This window comes from Theileria annulata, chromosome 4 (assembly GCF_000003225.4).
Source record: "Theileria annulata chromosome 4, complete sequence, *** SEQUENCING IN PROGRESS ***".
In the NCBI taxonomy this organism is placed as follows: domain Eukaryota; phylum Apicomplexa; class Aconoidasida; order Piroplasmida; family Theileriidae; genus Theileria; species Theileria annulata.
Genome location: NC_011098.1, coordinates 251471 through 266705, shown reverse-complemented (window position 1 = coordinate 266705; position 15235 = coordinate 251471). Strand labels below are relative to the sequence as shown.

The 15235-nt window shown below is 35.6% G+C and overlaps 11 protein-coding genes across 11 annotated transcripts, besides 4 other annotated features; 8 read left to right on the top strand and 3 right to left on the bottom strand.

Moving 5' to 3' along the window:
* Window positions 1-45: 45 nt before the first annotated feature.
* On the top strand, window positions 46-1641 carry TA09280 (uncharacterized protein; the record flags this gene model as incomplete). Its single annotated transcript, XM_947732.1, has 1 exon — window positions 46-1641. The coding sequence occupies one exon, from the start codon at window positions 46-48 to the stop codon at window positions 1639-1641; it is 1596 nt and encodes a 531-aa protein (XP_952825.1).
* Window positions 1642-1726: 85 nt separating this feature from the next.
* Window positions 1727-2917, top strand: TA09275 (SfiI-subtelomeric fragment related protein family member, putative; the record flags this gene model as incomplete). The annotated part of the gene is made up of 1 exon (XM_947731.1): window positions 1727-2917. One exon carries the CDS (start codon window positions 1727-1729, stop codon window positions 2915-2917), a length of 1191 nt encoding a protein of 396 aa, XP_952824.1.
* Window positions 2857-4182, bottom strand: TA09270 (uncharacterized protein; the record flags this gene model as incomplete). Its single annotated transcript, XM_947730.1, has 1 exon — window positions 2857-4182. The coding sequence occupies one exon, from the start codon at window positions 4180-4182 to the stop codon at window positions 2857-2859; it is 1326 nt and encodes a 441-aa protein (XP_952823.1).
* Window positions 4183-4405: 223 nt separating this feature from the next.
* Window positions 4406-4477: a sequence feature (Signal peptide predicted for TA09265 by SignalP 2.0 HMM (Signal peptide probability 0.914, signal anchor probability 0.002) with cleavage site probability 0.307 between residues 24 and 25).
* On the top strand, window positions 4406-5832 carry TA09265 (Tpr-related protein family member, putative; the record flags this gene model as incomplete). Its single annotated transcript, XM_947729.1, has 2 exons — window positions 4406-4447; window positions 4525-5832. 2 exons carry the CDS (start codon window positions 4406-4408, stop codon window positions 5830-5832), a joined length of 1350 nt encoding a protein of 449 aa, XP_952822.1.
* An 83-nt stretch (window positions 5833-5915) lies between these two features.
* On the top strand, window positions 5916-6611 carry TA09260 (uncharacterized protein; the record flags this gene model as incomplete). Its single annotated transcript, XM_947728.1, has 1 exon — window positions 5916-6611. The coding sequence occupies one exon, from the start codon at window positions 5916-5918 to the stop codon at window positions 6609-6611; it is 696 nt and encodes a 231-aa protein (XP_952821.1).
* A 168-nt stretch (window positions 6612-6779) lies between these two features.
* Window positions 6780-6830: a sequence feature (Signal peptide predicted for TA09255 by SignalP 2.0 HMM (Signal peptide probability 0.998, signal anchor probability 0.000) with cleavage site probability 0.800 between residues 17 and 18).
* Window positions 6780-7421, top strand: TA09255 (uncharacterized protein; the record flags this gene model as incomplete). The annotated part of the gene is made up of 1 exon (XM_947727.1): window positions 6780-7421. One exon carries the CDS (start codon window positions 6780-6782, stop codon window positions 7419-7421), a length of 642 nt encoding a protein of 213 aa, XP_952820.1.
* Window positions 7293-7361: a sequence feature (1 probable transmembrane helix predicted for TA09255 by TMHMM2.0 at aa 172-194).
* A 385-nt stretch (window positions 7422-7806) lies between the features above and the next one.
* TA09250 (uncharacterized protein) lies at window positions 7807-8937 on the bottom strand (the record flags this gene model as incomplete). Its single annotated transcript, XM_947726.1, has 1 exon — window positions 7807-8937. One exon carries the CDS (start codon window positions 8935-8937, stop codon window positions 7807-7809), a length of 1131 nt encoding a protein of 376 aa, XP_952819.1.
* Window positions 8938-9398: 461 nt separating this feature from the next.
* On the top strand, window positions 9399-9872 carry TA09245 (uncharacterized protein; the record flags this gene model as incomplete). The annotated part of the gene is made up of 1 exon (XM_947725.1): window positions 9399-9872. One exon carries the CDS (start codon window positions 9399-9401, stop codon window positions 9870-9872), a length of 474 nt encoding a protein of 157 aa, XP_952818.1.
* Window positions 9807-9866: a sequence feature (1 probable transmembrane helix predicted for TA09245 by TMHMM2.0 at aa 137-156).
* Window positions 9873-10049: 177 nt separating the features above from the next.
* Window positions 10050-10792, bottom strand: TA09240 (endosome sorting protein (SNF7 homologue), putative; the record flags this gene model as incomplete). The annotated part of the gene is made up of 4 exons (XM_947724.1): window positions 10050-10212; window positions 10305-10531; window positions 10571-10657; window positions 10730-10792. The coding sequence occupies 4 exons, from the start codon at window positions 10790-10792 to the stop codon at window positions 10050-10052; spliced, it is 540 nt and encodes a 179-aa protein (XP_952817.1).
* Window positions 10793-11751: 959 nt separating this feature from the next.
* Window positions 11752-12075, top strand: TA09235 (translation initiation factor (SUI1 homologue), putative; the record flags this gene model as incomplete). Its single annotated transcript, XM_947723.1, has 1 exon — window positions 11752-12075. One exon carries the CDS (start codon window positions 11752-11754, stop codon window positions 12073-12075), a length of 324 nt encoding a protein of 107 aa, XP_952816.1.
* A 205-nt stretch (window positions 12076-12280) lies between these two features.
* On the top strand, window positions 12281-15044 carry TA09230 (glucose-inhibited division protein a-like protein, putative; the record flags this gene model as incomplete). The annotated part of the gene is made up of 12 exons (XM_947722.1): window positions 12281-12485; window positions 12624-13065; window positions 13095-13204; window positions 13234-13396; window positions 13432-13513; window positions 13549-13662; window positions 13695-13857; window positions 13904-14011; window positions 14043-14130; window positions 14179-14304; window positions 14336-14824; window positions 14897-15044. 12 exons carry the CDS (start codon window positions 12281-12283, stop codon window positions 15042-15044), a joined length of 2238 nt encoding a protein of 745 aa, XP_952815.1.
* Window positions 15045-15235: the final 191 nt, after the last annotated feature.

Sequence of the window (15235 nt, the reverse complement as noted above, 5' to 3'; positions counted from 1 at the left end):
TCTCTATAGCTGTCATCTTTATTAATTCCCTACATCATCGGCATAATGAAAAACTATAATATTAATCCCTATATACCTATGGGTAATTGGGGAACATATCACAAGAAGGCTTGTAAGGGTGGCAATCCTCCTGAACGTGGTGAAGGTACCACTGAACGATGTGATTGCGGTAGTGGTGACTCTAGTCTTAGTAGTGCTCAACTTTACCTTAATAATAACACTATCAAAGCTGGCATTGGTGGACTTGAAGCTATTGCCACAATCAAAGCCACCAATAAAGGTGGTAGTGAACATGATGGTCCCATCAAAAAAATCACCCAAACCACTCTCAGCAAAGCTGGTAGCACCCAGCTCACAATCGAAACTAAGCTCCAGGCTGGTGACATACTAAACCTCAGTGGAACTGCTCCTGCTACTAGTGGTGATGAGACCAAGATTGAAGGTACCATAATAGTTACTAAGGCGGGATCTCTTGGAGAAACCATAACTCTAACAGGACGTCTAGCTGGAACTCTAAAGCTCAATAATGGTACTAGTAATACTATCACTGTAACCAATAGTGATAGTCTCAACGCCAACACTCCTAGTGCTCTTGCTGGTATCAATGTAACTGGTGGTAGTGGTAGTCTGGGTGGTACTGCAACCATGGAAATCACTTCTAACAATCCCGCACATGATCTCACAACCATAACCGGTCCGGTTACCATAAACAATATTAAACTCACCAAAGATGATGGTGCACTCACAACAGATACCAGTCTCGCGAACAGTGATACTCTAAACCTCGAAGGTACTGCCACCGCCGGTGGTATCGCAGGTGATCTCACCGTTACTGGTAAGATCACAATCACCAGTGGTACTAGTGGAAATCTCCTAAGTCCTCTAACCTTCACTGGAGATGTAACTAGCTCTCTCCAATTCCAAAATGCTGAAGATGGTTCTGGAGTCACAGTCCAGAGTGGTACTCTAACCCTCCCAGCTACTACTCTTACTGTTCTCAAAAATACTAACTTTAGTCTCACCAGTGATGATAATCGTGCTCTTACATCAAAATCTGATCTAGTTACCAAAAATAAAATAACTTTAGGTACCATTTCTAATACCTCTGGTCAGGTCAAACTCAGCGGACTTTCAATAGTACACGCATGTATCACCGGCACTGGCAATTTCAAGGCCACAGCTAACCTATCACTATCCCTGACCCACACCGAGGCTACTGGTACTCTCACAACTACCGAAGGACTCACCATCAGCCTCGCCGGAATTGCCAACACAAATCTCACCGGTGCCACTGTTACAATCACCAAAGACACTAAGGACACTGTCAAGAGTCTCCCTGGTGATCAACAACTCAGGACCAATACCGATCTCAAACCAGGTGACACTCTAACCCTCAATATCACAGGTAGTCGAGGTACCACCCTCACAGGCAAAATCACTGTCACCAAACCTGGTAATCTCACCGGCAATCTAGATATAAGAGGTGGTCTTATAGCATCCGGTGTTAGTCTCGGTGGTAGTGGCACTGGAAATCTCACCGCGAGTGATGTCAGCATCACCAGTCTAAAGTATGATCCCAAGGAGTTCCATGTCAATGATCAAAATGATATTTGTGTTTTAGTTCCTTTAAAATATATCTGATGTCCAACTTAGTACTGTTTCTGAAGGACTCGACTATGATAGTACTGACGACTTTGATTTTACTATCGATCATAACAGAAACATTATGGTCTACACTTCCAAGGGTAACTCAATATTCTCCCGAGTCAAAGATGTTTCAGTTATTTGGAATACGAAAGATCCCAAAAAATATTCCACTAAGGTTCTCGTTGATACCAGTGGACTTAACGTTAGCATATACCTGTTGAATGGTGATATATTACACTTTGGTGATGATGGTACTGTTGATGGTTGGAAGCCTTCTTCTAACAAAATTATCCTTGACGTGGATAAGACTTCGAGTACCATTGGTTATGACTTTGTCCATGAAGGTGAGACGAGGACTTTCACTGCAAAGCCTGGATACGAATTCAAAACCGTAAAGCTCGGTAAAACATTTTCTGAAGATCATACTTTTTGGAAAGCAAAAAAGGATGATGAGTGTTCAACCAAGGTCACGGTCTATGGTGTAGAAACAAGCGTTAAGAACATTAACATATTCCTCAACAATAATCAGGTTAAGCACTTCCACGAGGTGGATGATAAGTGGGTCTCTGAAACTACCATTGTTCTTGATATTGACAAGAATAAGGATAATGATCTATTTGAGTATAGATCCACAAGAAACTTCGGTCATTTCAATCCTAAGCCCAATTTGACAATCACCAAGATTGTGAAGAAAGAGTTGGAGATATGGACTGCTGAACCAGAGGATCATGGTCTCAAGGCAGTATTGATGGGTTCTGGTAAGGATGAGAAATTCCTGTCCATTCTGCTACAAAGTGGTAACTTTGTACTACTTAGGAAGTCTGGTAAAGGACAGTGCTGGGAAGACATTACTCAGGAAAAGAGTGATTTCTCGGGCATCAAGATGTACTCCCTGGAAGAGGGTACATCCAAGTATCATCTCCTGACTGAGAATGAATATGATGCAATAATATTCGAGTCAAGATATGGTTATGAGTTTAAAGATTCCGTCAAGTGTGTTAAGATCACATACAATGATAATCTACTGTGGTCACATACTGATGATCCTGAGTTTGGATACCTGAAGGGTCTATATCTAGGTCTTGCTTCAAACCGTTTCTTCGTTAAGAATCAGTCTGATGAAGTCAAGAAGATAGAAAAGGAACTTGTGACTGACAATCATTATTTTGGATGTCTTCCAATTTTCTATGATTTGAAATTTCATGTTGTTTATCTAATCCACTCTTTGTCAAAAATAGGAGTGATAGCCTTACACTTGGCCTTGTTGTAGGCTCCTTCAAGTTGTCCGAATTTAGATACAACATCGGTGTATGGCTTTTCAGTACCACCACCTGCTGTAAGAGCACTTCGATATTGAGCTGATTTTTCCTCAACAGCTTGGTAGGCGGATTTGACTGCGTTGTATTTATTGATTACCTCCTGGGCCCTGGTAATTAAGTCCCTGAGATTACCTACCTCAGCAGTTTTGAGATCAGAGAGGGCCTTTTGGAGACCAGGGACACGTTCATTGGCTCCTATAGCTTTTTTGAGTGCTTCTACTGGGTCTGTAAGATCTTGTTTTTCAGATACTCCAGAGGCACCGGCTAGTGTGTTGGCTTTACCATATAGTGTCCCTGCCTGACTTTTAATAGTAGTAGCCTGAGTTTTAAGTTTGGTGGCTTTAGTGACATTGAGCATTCGGTCGTATATATGTTTGACAGCTTCGAATTCGGATTTGACCTTAGGCTTGTCAGCAGGACCTAGTCCATCGTATGCAATTTCCAGATTGTTGAATTTGTCTATTACACTGGTGGCATGATTAGAAGCCTCTCCAGAACTATTGGCGGCTAGTTTCTGGGCTTCAGAGGCTAGTTTTTGGGCATTATATTTATGTGTACTAAGTTCACTAACACCAGCATTCTGAGCCTTGTCTTTAAGTTCTGTGGCCGCAGTCTGTAGTTCCCCTGCTTTAAGTTTAAGTCTACTACCAAGAGTACCGCCATCGACATCATACTCAGGAGCATCGTTAAATCTCCGACGTTCGTGTCCTCCGTCGATGGCGTGTTTGTCGAACTTAACATAGTTATACTTAGTATTAAAAGCATTCCATGCCTCTACAACTAGAGGATATTGTTCTTGACCCTTATTTTTAGTATATTTATCTTTTTGTTTCTGAACTGCTTCGAATTTAGATTTTACATCATAGTATTTTTCTTTAACCTCTCTGGCCTTCTCAGTTAGATCATTACCTTGAGCATCAGCAAGTGCTGCGAGTGCCTGTCGAAGATTAGTAGGATCACCAGTAGGAGCCTGATCACTAGCACCGACTTCAGCGGCAAGATTACTGGCAGCCTGGCCATCATTACCTTTAGCAGTTTGAACTGCATTCTTAAGTGCATTGGCTGCCTGATATAGTGCATCGGCCTTTCCTCGGAGTCCTTTGTTAGCCTCTGCACCAGCTTTTTGTTTAAGTGCATCGTCAGAAGTAGTACCATCCTTAGCTTGATCGGCTAGTGAGGTGGGATTGGTATGTAGTTGAGAGGCATCGGTTGACATACCTGCAGCTTGATCTTTAAGTAGTTTGGCCTTCTTAACATTGAGGATAGTATCGTAAAGTTTCTTAATAGCTGTGTAGGCTGCATCAACAGCTTTTACTGCAGGATTATCTTTATGTGATTCGTAGTTCCTATTAGCTGTTAGTAGATTGTACTTGATTCTGACTGCTTCGAATTTATCTATGACATCAGTGGCCTGAGTATCAGCAGCTGAACCAGAATTGATGGCTTTTACTAGTTGGGTTGCTTTCTGTTTGAGGCTTTCTGTACTACCACCGGGATTACTGGCTGCATCCCTAAGTTCGTTGGCTTGAGTACTAAGTTCAGCATCAGCACCGGATAGTATATTGGCTGCATCGTTAATTGTTTGGGAACGTCAGATGTTACACTAAAACATGAAAGACTTGAAGAACATCTTACCAACACCAGGGATTATGACATCCAAAGCAATAATGTTCCACCTGAACTCCAGACTAAAGCCACACAACTAAAGGATAAGGCCGGAGCACTTAAAACCAAGGCTCAAGGTGCTGGTGCTACTAATGTCGGTGCTGCAGCCGGTACACTACGTGATAAGGCCTCAGATCTTAACAGAGATGCCAGCAATATAAAGGAGGGTGAACTTGAAGAACTTAAACAGCTAGCAACAAATCTAGCCACTGCAGCCAAAGGTGATGATGGTGGTGATGAAACCAGTCTATATAAGACCGCAGAGGCACTATCCAGTACTCAAGATTATGGCAGGGCCATAGCAGTAATAGTAGCATTCGGCAAGGTCAAGGCCGCATACCAAAAACTGGCAGCACATCCTAAATACAAAGAATATAAACAAAAACTAGAAGCAGCACAACTATCATCACGTTCAGATTCTCCTGAAGCAAAGGTCAAAGCCGTTGAAGATGCCTGGACCCAGGTCAATACCCAATTCCAAGCACTTTGTATGGCACTCATCAAACACTTTGCAGGACAGATTGATACAGCAGCTGGACAACTAGCCGGTTCAGGTGGTACTCAGACTCATGCCAACAATGTAATAACCAGTTTCGAAGTAGTTGAAATGGCATACAATGAACTAAATGATAAGTTAACGGTAAAATCTGAATTTGAGGCACTCAAACTTATCTACAACCAAATGTTAAACCTTAACAAACTACATAAAGCGGTCGAAAAACTTAGAGCCGCTGCTCAGGCTGCTAGTGCTACTGCACTCCAACAGGCAGCCGATACTCTAAAAGATAACGTCACAAATCTACGTGATAAAACTGATAATGAGGCCCATGTTAATGCCAAAAATGTTAAAGACAAATTCAATGAGGTCAAAAATGCATTCAACAAACTAGGTACTGCTCAGACTACTGTCAAACAAGACTGGGAGGATCTCAAAGCTGTCTATGACAATATCGGATTTTGTTATAAAGATGTTAAGTTCTACTCCATCATTGTTCCATGCATCTTTAGTATGTCGTCAGACTTGTCTCCATCAACTAAATACGTATGGCATGGAAATAAGAGAACTAATAATGGTTTCCATGGCTGGACAGAATACAAAGATCACCAAGGAAAAGCGAATGACGAATCAGGAGAAGCAGCAGAATGCCCAGACCCATCAGGACAACCCCAAACCTATAAACACGTTCCTGTTCATGCTTAGATATGGCACCTCTTTGATATCATGATTATCCATAAGATTACTTGCCTCAATCTTTATTTGCTCACTCCATTACGGAGAATCACATGGCTACTGGTCCTTTTAATGGTACAATTACTTATACTACTACTAAGGATATCAATAAAATCATCATAACTGGTATTCCTACTAATAAGGTTACTGAGGGTGAGCCTATTAAAATTGCGGGTACGGTTAAAATTACAACCGGTACTGTTGAATATATTAATGGTAAGGCTAGGGTTACTAAGGGTACTCCTCCTACTGCTACTGCTCAGATTGCTACTGCCACTAAGGCCACTATTACTCCTAATAAGGATGGTAAGACTGCTACTCTCAAAATTGATATTGAAATAACTGAACCTGCTTCTCCTGAGGCTGCTCTTGATGCTCTTGCTGATCTTGCTATTCCTGTTAAAGGTTGTACTGTTAATGTGGATACTAATAAGAATAATCTTACTATTAAAATTACATATGATCAGAAGGATAAGTATGCTGGGGGTAAGTATACTGATATTGAGATTACTGATATTACTGGTAGTGCTCTTACTACTCTTGGTCTTACCACTACTAACGCTGCCACTGTTAGGGTGGATCCTGCTCCTAATCATCTTACTATCAAATATGGCTCTAAGGAAATTTCAGCTGCTGTTCCTAAGCCTAAGAATATGGCTGAGAAGGGTATGACTGAGATTACCACTGCTAATGCTCAGAATATTGTTAAAGAACTTAAGCAAACTCTTCCTCCTAATGATACTACATAATATCATGTTAAGCATCCTAAAACTAATATCCGTTACACATTTACACTCAAAAATGAGCTTAATGCTGAGACTACTGGTACTATAAATGATGCTGATGCTAAAATTATTGTTCAGTATGGGCATATATTCGCTGAAGGATTCGGTAATCTTGAAGATATTAAGGCATCTATGGTCTCACCATTACTGATTGTCTTTGTCGTTTGGGCACTCGCTTATGGCCACTATCATGATACTCAAAAAGATGTAGTTACTTATCATAATAGTACTAAGAATGCTAAGGCTCCTCCTAAGGTTACTTATCCTGAGGATCTTGAACCTGCTAATCTTACTGCTAATAATATCACTAAAATCACCGTAACTGACAACAAGGGCAAGGCAATTGCTACTTATAATCAGGATAAGGGTACTGCTACTGCTGATACTGCTCATGCTCTTTCTATTAAAATTAAGGATACTGTTGGGGGTGAGGATGGTCGTGAGACTACTGATACTACTACTGCTTATTTTAAGAAGGGTCCTACTAATCCTGATGGTGCTCCTAATACTATTACTCTTACAACTACTGATGGTAAGACTATTACTATTACTGGTAAACCTATAACTGCCACTGTTCCTTATGGTCATATATTTACTGAAAAGTTTGATACTAATGCAGTTCATCCACATATAGTCTCTCCTACACTTATGTTAGTTGTTGGTATGGGACATCTCATAGTCACCATATTTCCACCAGTCATAATCGCTTTCCTCAGATTAAAAGGAAATGTTTGGTCACCTCAACATAACTTACGAGGCTCTTGGGGGATATAGAAATAGGCCTTAAAACGTACTATGAAATAGCTAAGTACAAGCAAGTCAAAAACGCCACCTGGAACACTCACTATGGCAATCTTGTCACCGAAGAAACCCAAGACACCAGCGACGCCGACATCAAAGACGAAGACCTCAAACCTGCCAGAGAGATTAAGAATAAGGTAATTATAATTCCTTCCATCATTAGTCAGTGGTTAAACTTTCTCACATACGTAATATTATTGATTGTATACTTCATTGGTGGTGACCAAGGTCACTTGTAACTTCTTATTAAGGCAATATTTACTCTTTGTAGTTCAAAAAAAGATTTATTACATTATTTTGTACAATAACAAAGCCCAACGAAAAAATAAATAGAGAATAGAGAAATAAAAAATTAATCTTATTGTAAAAAATCTAAAGATAGCTGCTGATTCAAGTCCAATTGATGCTTTAAATTTTGTTTATAGAACAAATTAAACTCCTTAATATCCTTCAACTCATTGCTGTTAAATGTACTGTCAAACTTGTCACAAAGCTTGTTAGCAATGTAGTCGTTTCCAATGCCCATCCTCTTCAACAATTCAAGCTTCTGATTATAACTTAAAATGGCGTGATCGGTATCAATTTCAGAGTTTTCATCGTCAAATCGGCAGCTGTCACTGTTGCCTCCAACGTAAAGCTTCTTGGTGGAGCTGGAATTTAAATAATTGTACTTGTTTATAAAGCTACTAAGATCATTGTTGCTATTGTACACTTTCTGAGGAGTCAGTAAATTATCATAAGAACACTTCTCAGAAAAATCAGATACATTACCCAAAGGATTAGCGCTGTGATAAACTGATTCAGGCTTATCTAGAGAATTAGTTCGATCCCTAGAGTGTAAATTAACATCTGAGTAGGTACCATGTTGAGTGCTCTTGTGTATGGAACAGCTGGAAATATTATGTGTTTGAAAAACATCCTTAACAGAATCAGTCTCAGAACTCTGATAAAGTTTTGGGAATAAATTGTTAATTGGAGTGTTTGATTGAGAGTCATTGCGATGATTTAAGGGCATAATTCTATTATTATACTTGTTCAAATAGTTTAGTTTTTTAGATAAAATTTGGTAACAACGATTTCGAAAATTTTTAGTATCTATCACAGCCTCAATGTAGGTCTGAAGTCCAACATCAAGGAAATCAGTTCCGTATTTATCTTTATAGTCATTGCAAATTCGATCAAGTTCATCTTTTTCCAAGTTTTCCATATTATATGAGTTATGTGATTCATAGTTAGATTTTAGCCTCAAATTTTCGAATGTAGGTAAAATCGAAGATGACCCGCTTTGGTGCTCGATGTTGTTGCCAGAACCAATAAAAGCGTTGTTTGATTTAGTTAGAATTTCCGACTCCGTAATATCAAATCCACTTTTATAAGTCTTAGGGTTAGGATTTCCCAAGGATTCCGGTTTCTTAAATCGGTTTGAAAGCGAAGTTTTAATCTTGCTGAGAGATTTTCCAAGGCCTGAATGGGCCGATTTATCTACCATTTCATATTAGTAAATACATTTAAAAACAAAATGAAAATTTTAATAACTGGTTGTGTTTACACATCATGTTTTTTGCACTGCCACACAACAAAAGAGCATTCTCTGATTTATCAAATATTTATTTCATTTGTCAATGATCTCCATTATTTTAATTTCATTTTAATATTTTGTATCAAATTTCGAATCTTATAGATATTCGATACATGAATCGTACATTATATATTGTATTATATTACAATTCTAGAATATAAGGATATTTTAAAAGTAGGTGAACCTACACATTTATTAAAGAGAATAACAATTTTCGTTATTTCTAAGATGGTATTAACAATGTGAACATTTTAAAATATACATGAGTTGCAACTCAAACTTATAGTAAGATACAACAAGTAATGGTACCAAGGAATTAAATGAGATGTAGATGATTGAAACAATGTATAGATGAATGAAACAAATATGTAATGATAATAGAACTAATAACCATATGTACAATAGCAGTTTTGGGGTTTAACAGAATTGACATTTCTAAAGAATCTGTAATTAATTCCTACCAAACTCATACAGGCTACCTGGGTGAAATTGAACTCAAGATAATTAAACTTCCTCATAGGCTTACCGTTCAAAGACTGGACGACGATGGAAAAAGTGTTTGGAAAGGAACGCCCACTGAAGCTTTGAGGGAGTTGAATATGTATTTTATTCAAGGCAAAATCTTCGGACTTTACCTCTACTCAATTGACTTCTTTTCCGCACCAAACCAAACGTATTTCCTCTATAAAAAAGGAAAATGGAAAAGAGTCGACAAGGAAAACTTTGATTATGTTCTTTTTGACAAATCACTACTGAGAAAAATAGGAACCCAAGACAATTTTATCAACCCAAATTTGTACTTGATATATCTTCTCATTATCATACTTCAACTTATAATCTATTGATTTTTCATACATCTCTCATCCAGACTATAAAACAACTCTACACAAGTGTATAATACATGTAAAACAGTAATTATTAGTTTAAGTTAGTTTTATTGGGCACGGTGTGTTTGTTGCATAGATTGTGAGTGGGTGGATTGAGTTGATCTAGTTGATTAGGTTGGTTTTGCATTAATTCGTTTAATTCATCCTCAAACTAGGAAATAATGAGTGGATGATGTAAGATGGGTTAGTTACCTCAAGGTTGGAGGATAAATTGCTAGTCATTGTGTCCAGTATCTCCTGCTGTATTTCTTTACTCTCCTCCAATTCATCAAGTAAATCATCAAATTTATTAGAATCTCTAAGTAACAATGAATACTTTTATAAATTATATTTATAATACTAGTAATAGTATGAATAATAAGAGAATTAAGATTAATAGTGAAAACTTACATAGACGATTGTAAATATTTTTGTGCGTGTAGTGAGTCTGATAAAGCAGAAATAGCCATGTGTTGCATTTGAGCTCCCTCTAAAGCAATACTCTGAGTCTCAAGAGCAATAAGCGTCGATCTTAGTTTATTTAGTTCATTTGTAAGTAGTTTCTTCCTCCTTAAATGGGAAAGAGCATTTGCCTTATCGTTTCTCTTACTGCATTCCAAAGCCAAATTAACACACTCCTACACAAAATTGTATAACTAAATACATTTTTGGGTTACATTTATTTTATTCTCTAATATTTCCTGCTTCTTGGTCAGGTAATTCAGTGTATTCTCACTGTTGGCCAAAGCCAAATCAATCTCAGTCTGAAAAGGTAATTAGAGTATATAATTAAAAGGTAAAATAATATATAAAATCTTGTTGTGAGATAAAAATACTTTTTTTGCTTTAGAAACGTCCTTTACGGGACTTTTTTTGTTCTTTCCAAAACCGAAGACCATTAATACAAATTAAACTTCATTTAAAACACCAAAAATAAAATGACAAAAAAGTGTATAATAAAACATTAAAATAATTCAAAATGAAGAAAATGTGTAAGTAATTAATTTACCCAAAGTAAATGATAATTACAAAAACAAAGATATTTACACTATATTGAGGAAGATTTTAGGAAAAATAGAGTGTTAACATAGAAAAATATAAAATGTAAAATAATGAGTAATTAATAAATTCTAACTGAAAATAAAATGAATATAAGGAGAAATAATAGATGTGTAAAATAAATATCATGATCTGAGAATATCATGAATCAAATGTGTAGATTTGAATAGATTTAGGCTCTGATAATAATTCTAAATGGGAATGAATGGGAATTGAAATGATGGAGAAGGAGATCACGTCGATATCCGTAAGTACCGAAGGTGTATAAGTACATCAGAAATGACATATAGACAAATTATTTTTCAACCTTTTTGTGTGTACGGGTAGATTGAAATATGATTCAAGTAATGGATTTTTTAATTGGCTGTATTTAGTGTAATTTAAGCAGATGTTGAGGGATTTTGTTGGCTCAATTTTTGATGTGGGGGGTCGCTCGAGGCCCATCATGCATCTGCACTTAAATCAGATTTATTTGATTTTTTCAGATTTATTTTAACGATATTTTTCTAATTGCGATTTATCTTTTTATCTGATATCTTTAACCAGACAATATCAGTATTAAATACGAGCCCACACTAAAAGTCCAAACCAAGTAAGATTATTACCACTATAAAATTTTATAAATAATATTTAACCTTATGTAACAATATATTACAATTGTTAACCATCATCCCAAACTATTATATTTGTTTTTTATAATTAAAATTTTGATTTAAAAGATAAATAAACAGATGGTTTATTTATTTTACGAATATCTATTATTAAATCTTTTTCAAAATGTTAACTCTGTTTTTAGGTAATGTTCCTTGATTATACCCCTGGTCTCAAAGACCCCTTTAACCAAACTAATACTGATGGACCAATAAAACTAGTTCATATACGTAACCACCAACGTAACGGACGTAAAAGCGTGACAACTGTCCAAGGCCTTGAAGAAAGCCTTGACCTAAAGAAAATGGTGCGCGCATTGAAGAAGGAATTCTCGTGTAACGGAACTGTGATAATGCACGAAGAACATGGAAGCATCATACAACTCCAAGGCGACAAAAGGCAGGACGTTGTCAGGTTTCTCGAACGCGAAAATCTAGTTACTCCAGATCAAATACGTATCCACGGAGCATAAAATTATATTGTATTCTTATTATATTAATATATTTTCAATAAACAATTATAAGTTATGTAAATTCATTTTTTAAATTTATTTATGTTGGATATAAGTTGAGTGGATTCAATAGTGGTTAAAATAATTTCAATAATTTGAAAAATGAAGTATTTAATAAAATTAATAAAAATGTAAAATGTGTATATAAATTGGGAAATTTAAATTAATGAAAATTTTGTGTAATATAGTGAATGTTGCCCATTTTTTATTATTCTATAGATATGTATACAGTTTTAACATCGCAAAACCTCCTTACCCTAAATTCGATGTCCTGGTCGTTGGAGGAGGCCATTCAGGAATCGAAGCTGCAACAGCCGCGGCGAGAGTTGGCGCAAATACACTGTTAATAACACCAGATTTGTCTTCAATAGGTATAAAAATAGTATTTATCTTTAAAACTTCATTTTACCCCTTCATATCTGTGATCTGAACATGTGTAACGAGATTCTATTAACAAAACGCTCTGAATATAAATTTTTAAAAACAATTTTTACATAATTAATTAATAGGCGAACTGAGCTGTAATCCGAGTATTGGAGGAATTGGTAAGGGAAATCTGGTATGCGAAATTGATGCCCTGGATGGAATAATGGGAATGTGTGCAGATTTGTCAGCCATTTCATTTCGTTGCTTGAATACATCGAAAGGACCAGCAGTAGTTGGCCCGAGAGTTCAAATTGACCGAGATTTATACAAAATTAACATCAGAAAATTACTAGAAAATTACAACAACCTCTCCTTCCTACAAGCACTAGTAGATGAATTAATCTTGGATTATTCTAATACTAGTGAAAATAATAATTCACTAGAAATTAATAACATAGTTGATGTGAAAGATCAAGTGAGTGTTAAGGGAATAAAATTGAAAGATGGACAAATAATAAATAGTAAGACTGTGATATTAACAACTGGGACTTTCCTAAAAGGACGTTGCCATATATCTAAGGAAACGTAAGAAAATTTGTTTAACAATAGTTTAGACATAAAGGAGGAAGAATTAACCGTATTAGCGGAAAATTCGAACCCTCATCAGATAACTTGAGTAACGTATTCAGTAAACTTGGAATTAAAACACTAAGATTCAAAACAGGTATTCTATGTCGTATGTAACGTGAATAGGAACCCCCGCAAGACTGGATAGAAAAAGTATAAATTATGAAGAATTGGAAGTCCAGAAGAGTGATGAAAATCCAAAGTTCTTTTCATACTTGAATGAGGATTTTAAAGTGGAAAACGAGTTAATTAATTGTTATAAAACACAAACTAATGAAGTAGTACACAAGTAAAAACTATCAACTAAATTTATAAACAATGTAGCATTGTAAGGAATAATTTGCATAACCTACCGGATTACACGTCAGGATTAGGTCCAAGATATTGTCCTTCAATTTCAACCAAAGTATTAAATTATAATCTATACAAATTGTAATGCAGGTGACGAAGCATCCGTCGATAAAATCACACATAGTTTGGTTGGAGCCCGAGGGTATAAACAGTGATATAATATATCCAAATGGATTATCTGGTTCATTTGATATTGAAGCACAGGTTCCTCAAATGTATTAATATAATTTGTATAGTTGGAGATTTTGAAAAATATAAAAGGGTTGGAGAATGTAAAAGTATTAACGCCAGCTTATGATGTTGAATATGATCTGATAGATCCAACAAATCTGAAATATACCTTAGAATTAAAAAAAATTAAAAATATGTTCTTGGCCGGTCAAATCTGTGGAACTACAGGTAATATCTAGAATTTCATATACTTTTTACTAATTATTTAATTTAGGATATGAAGAGGCTGGAAGCTTGGGCATAATAGCTGGTATAAATTCATCATTGAAAAGTCTTAATGTTGATGAAGAATTTATAATAAATAGAAATGAAGGATATATCGGTAAGGAAACTTTATGGATTAATATTATTAGGAGTATTGATAGATGATTTAATTAGAAAGGGTATAAGTGAACCATACCGTATGTTCACATCAAGATCAGAATACAGACTACAAAACAGGTACCAAATTACTTGAAAATTAATAATTTAAAACTAAATAATGTTTAGGATAGATAATGGTGATGTAAGAATGTTAATAAAGGGGATAAAGTATGGAGTTATAAAAAATAGAAAGAGGTTGGAATTGATGAAGACTAAGTATATCAAATCAATAATTATAATTTCAGTGCTAAAGTAAGGTGTTTGAGTTATATTTATGCCTTAGATCTGTTTCTAATACACTTAATTATTGGGGGATTGATAGGAGCTGTAATGTGTTTAAAACAGCCTGGGATGCACTAAAATGTGGTAAAAAGTTCGTAGAAATTGTAGATAAACTTGATGAATCATTGGATTCGGGGAAAACTAAAAGTTTTATTGAAAAATTCTCAAGCAATTTGTTCAATCTGCCATTCTCTAATCATGAACTTAAGTCTATAAATTATCTCCTGAATTATACAAATAAAGAAGAAAATGAAGATATTATGAATAGTATAATTAAATATTATTTGAGAGAAAGTAATAAATTGGAGATTGAGAGTGAAAATTTATTCAAATTCCTTAAAAGTTTGATAAATAATGTTAAAGAAAATGTGATATCATTTATTGAAGCACAAGCTAAATATTCGTCATTTATAAAAAGATATAATCAACAATACCAAAGAGCAATGTCAGGAAGAACAATACACATTAATCAAGATATACAATATAACCAGTTAGTATTTTACACATTTCTATAAAAATATTAAATTATACAAAATTAACAAGGAATTTATGAAAATTTTAGCGAAAATTTCAAATTCATGTCGATGGAGGAGATAGAAATATTGTCGAGAGAAAAGCCACAAACAATACAGGAAGCAATGGAACTTCCAGGAGTAACACCGGCAACAGCAGTACAATTAGCAAATTATATAATAAAAGAAAAAAACTAATTTTTAATCTTGTATACCTAGCTCTACCTGTGGTGCTTAAAATGTTCAAAATAAATTTATTTTCAAATAAAGGGAAGCAAAATGTTCCCAAAATGTCTCTTTAAAAACAGAGAAATATATATTCTCATAAAGTCTACTTTATAGGCCCCCAAATTGTAGAATTTATCGCGATTTAAATGTACCATAGTAAC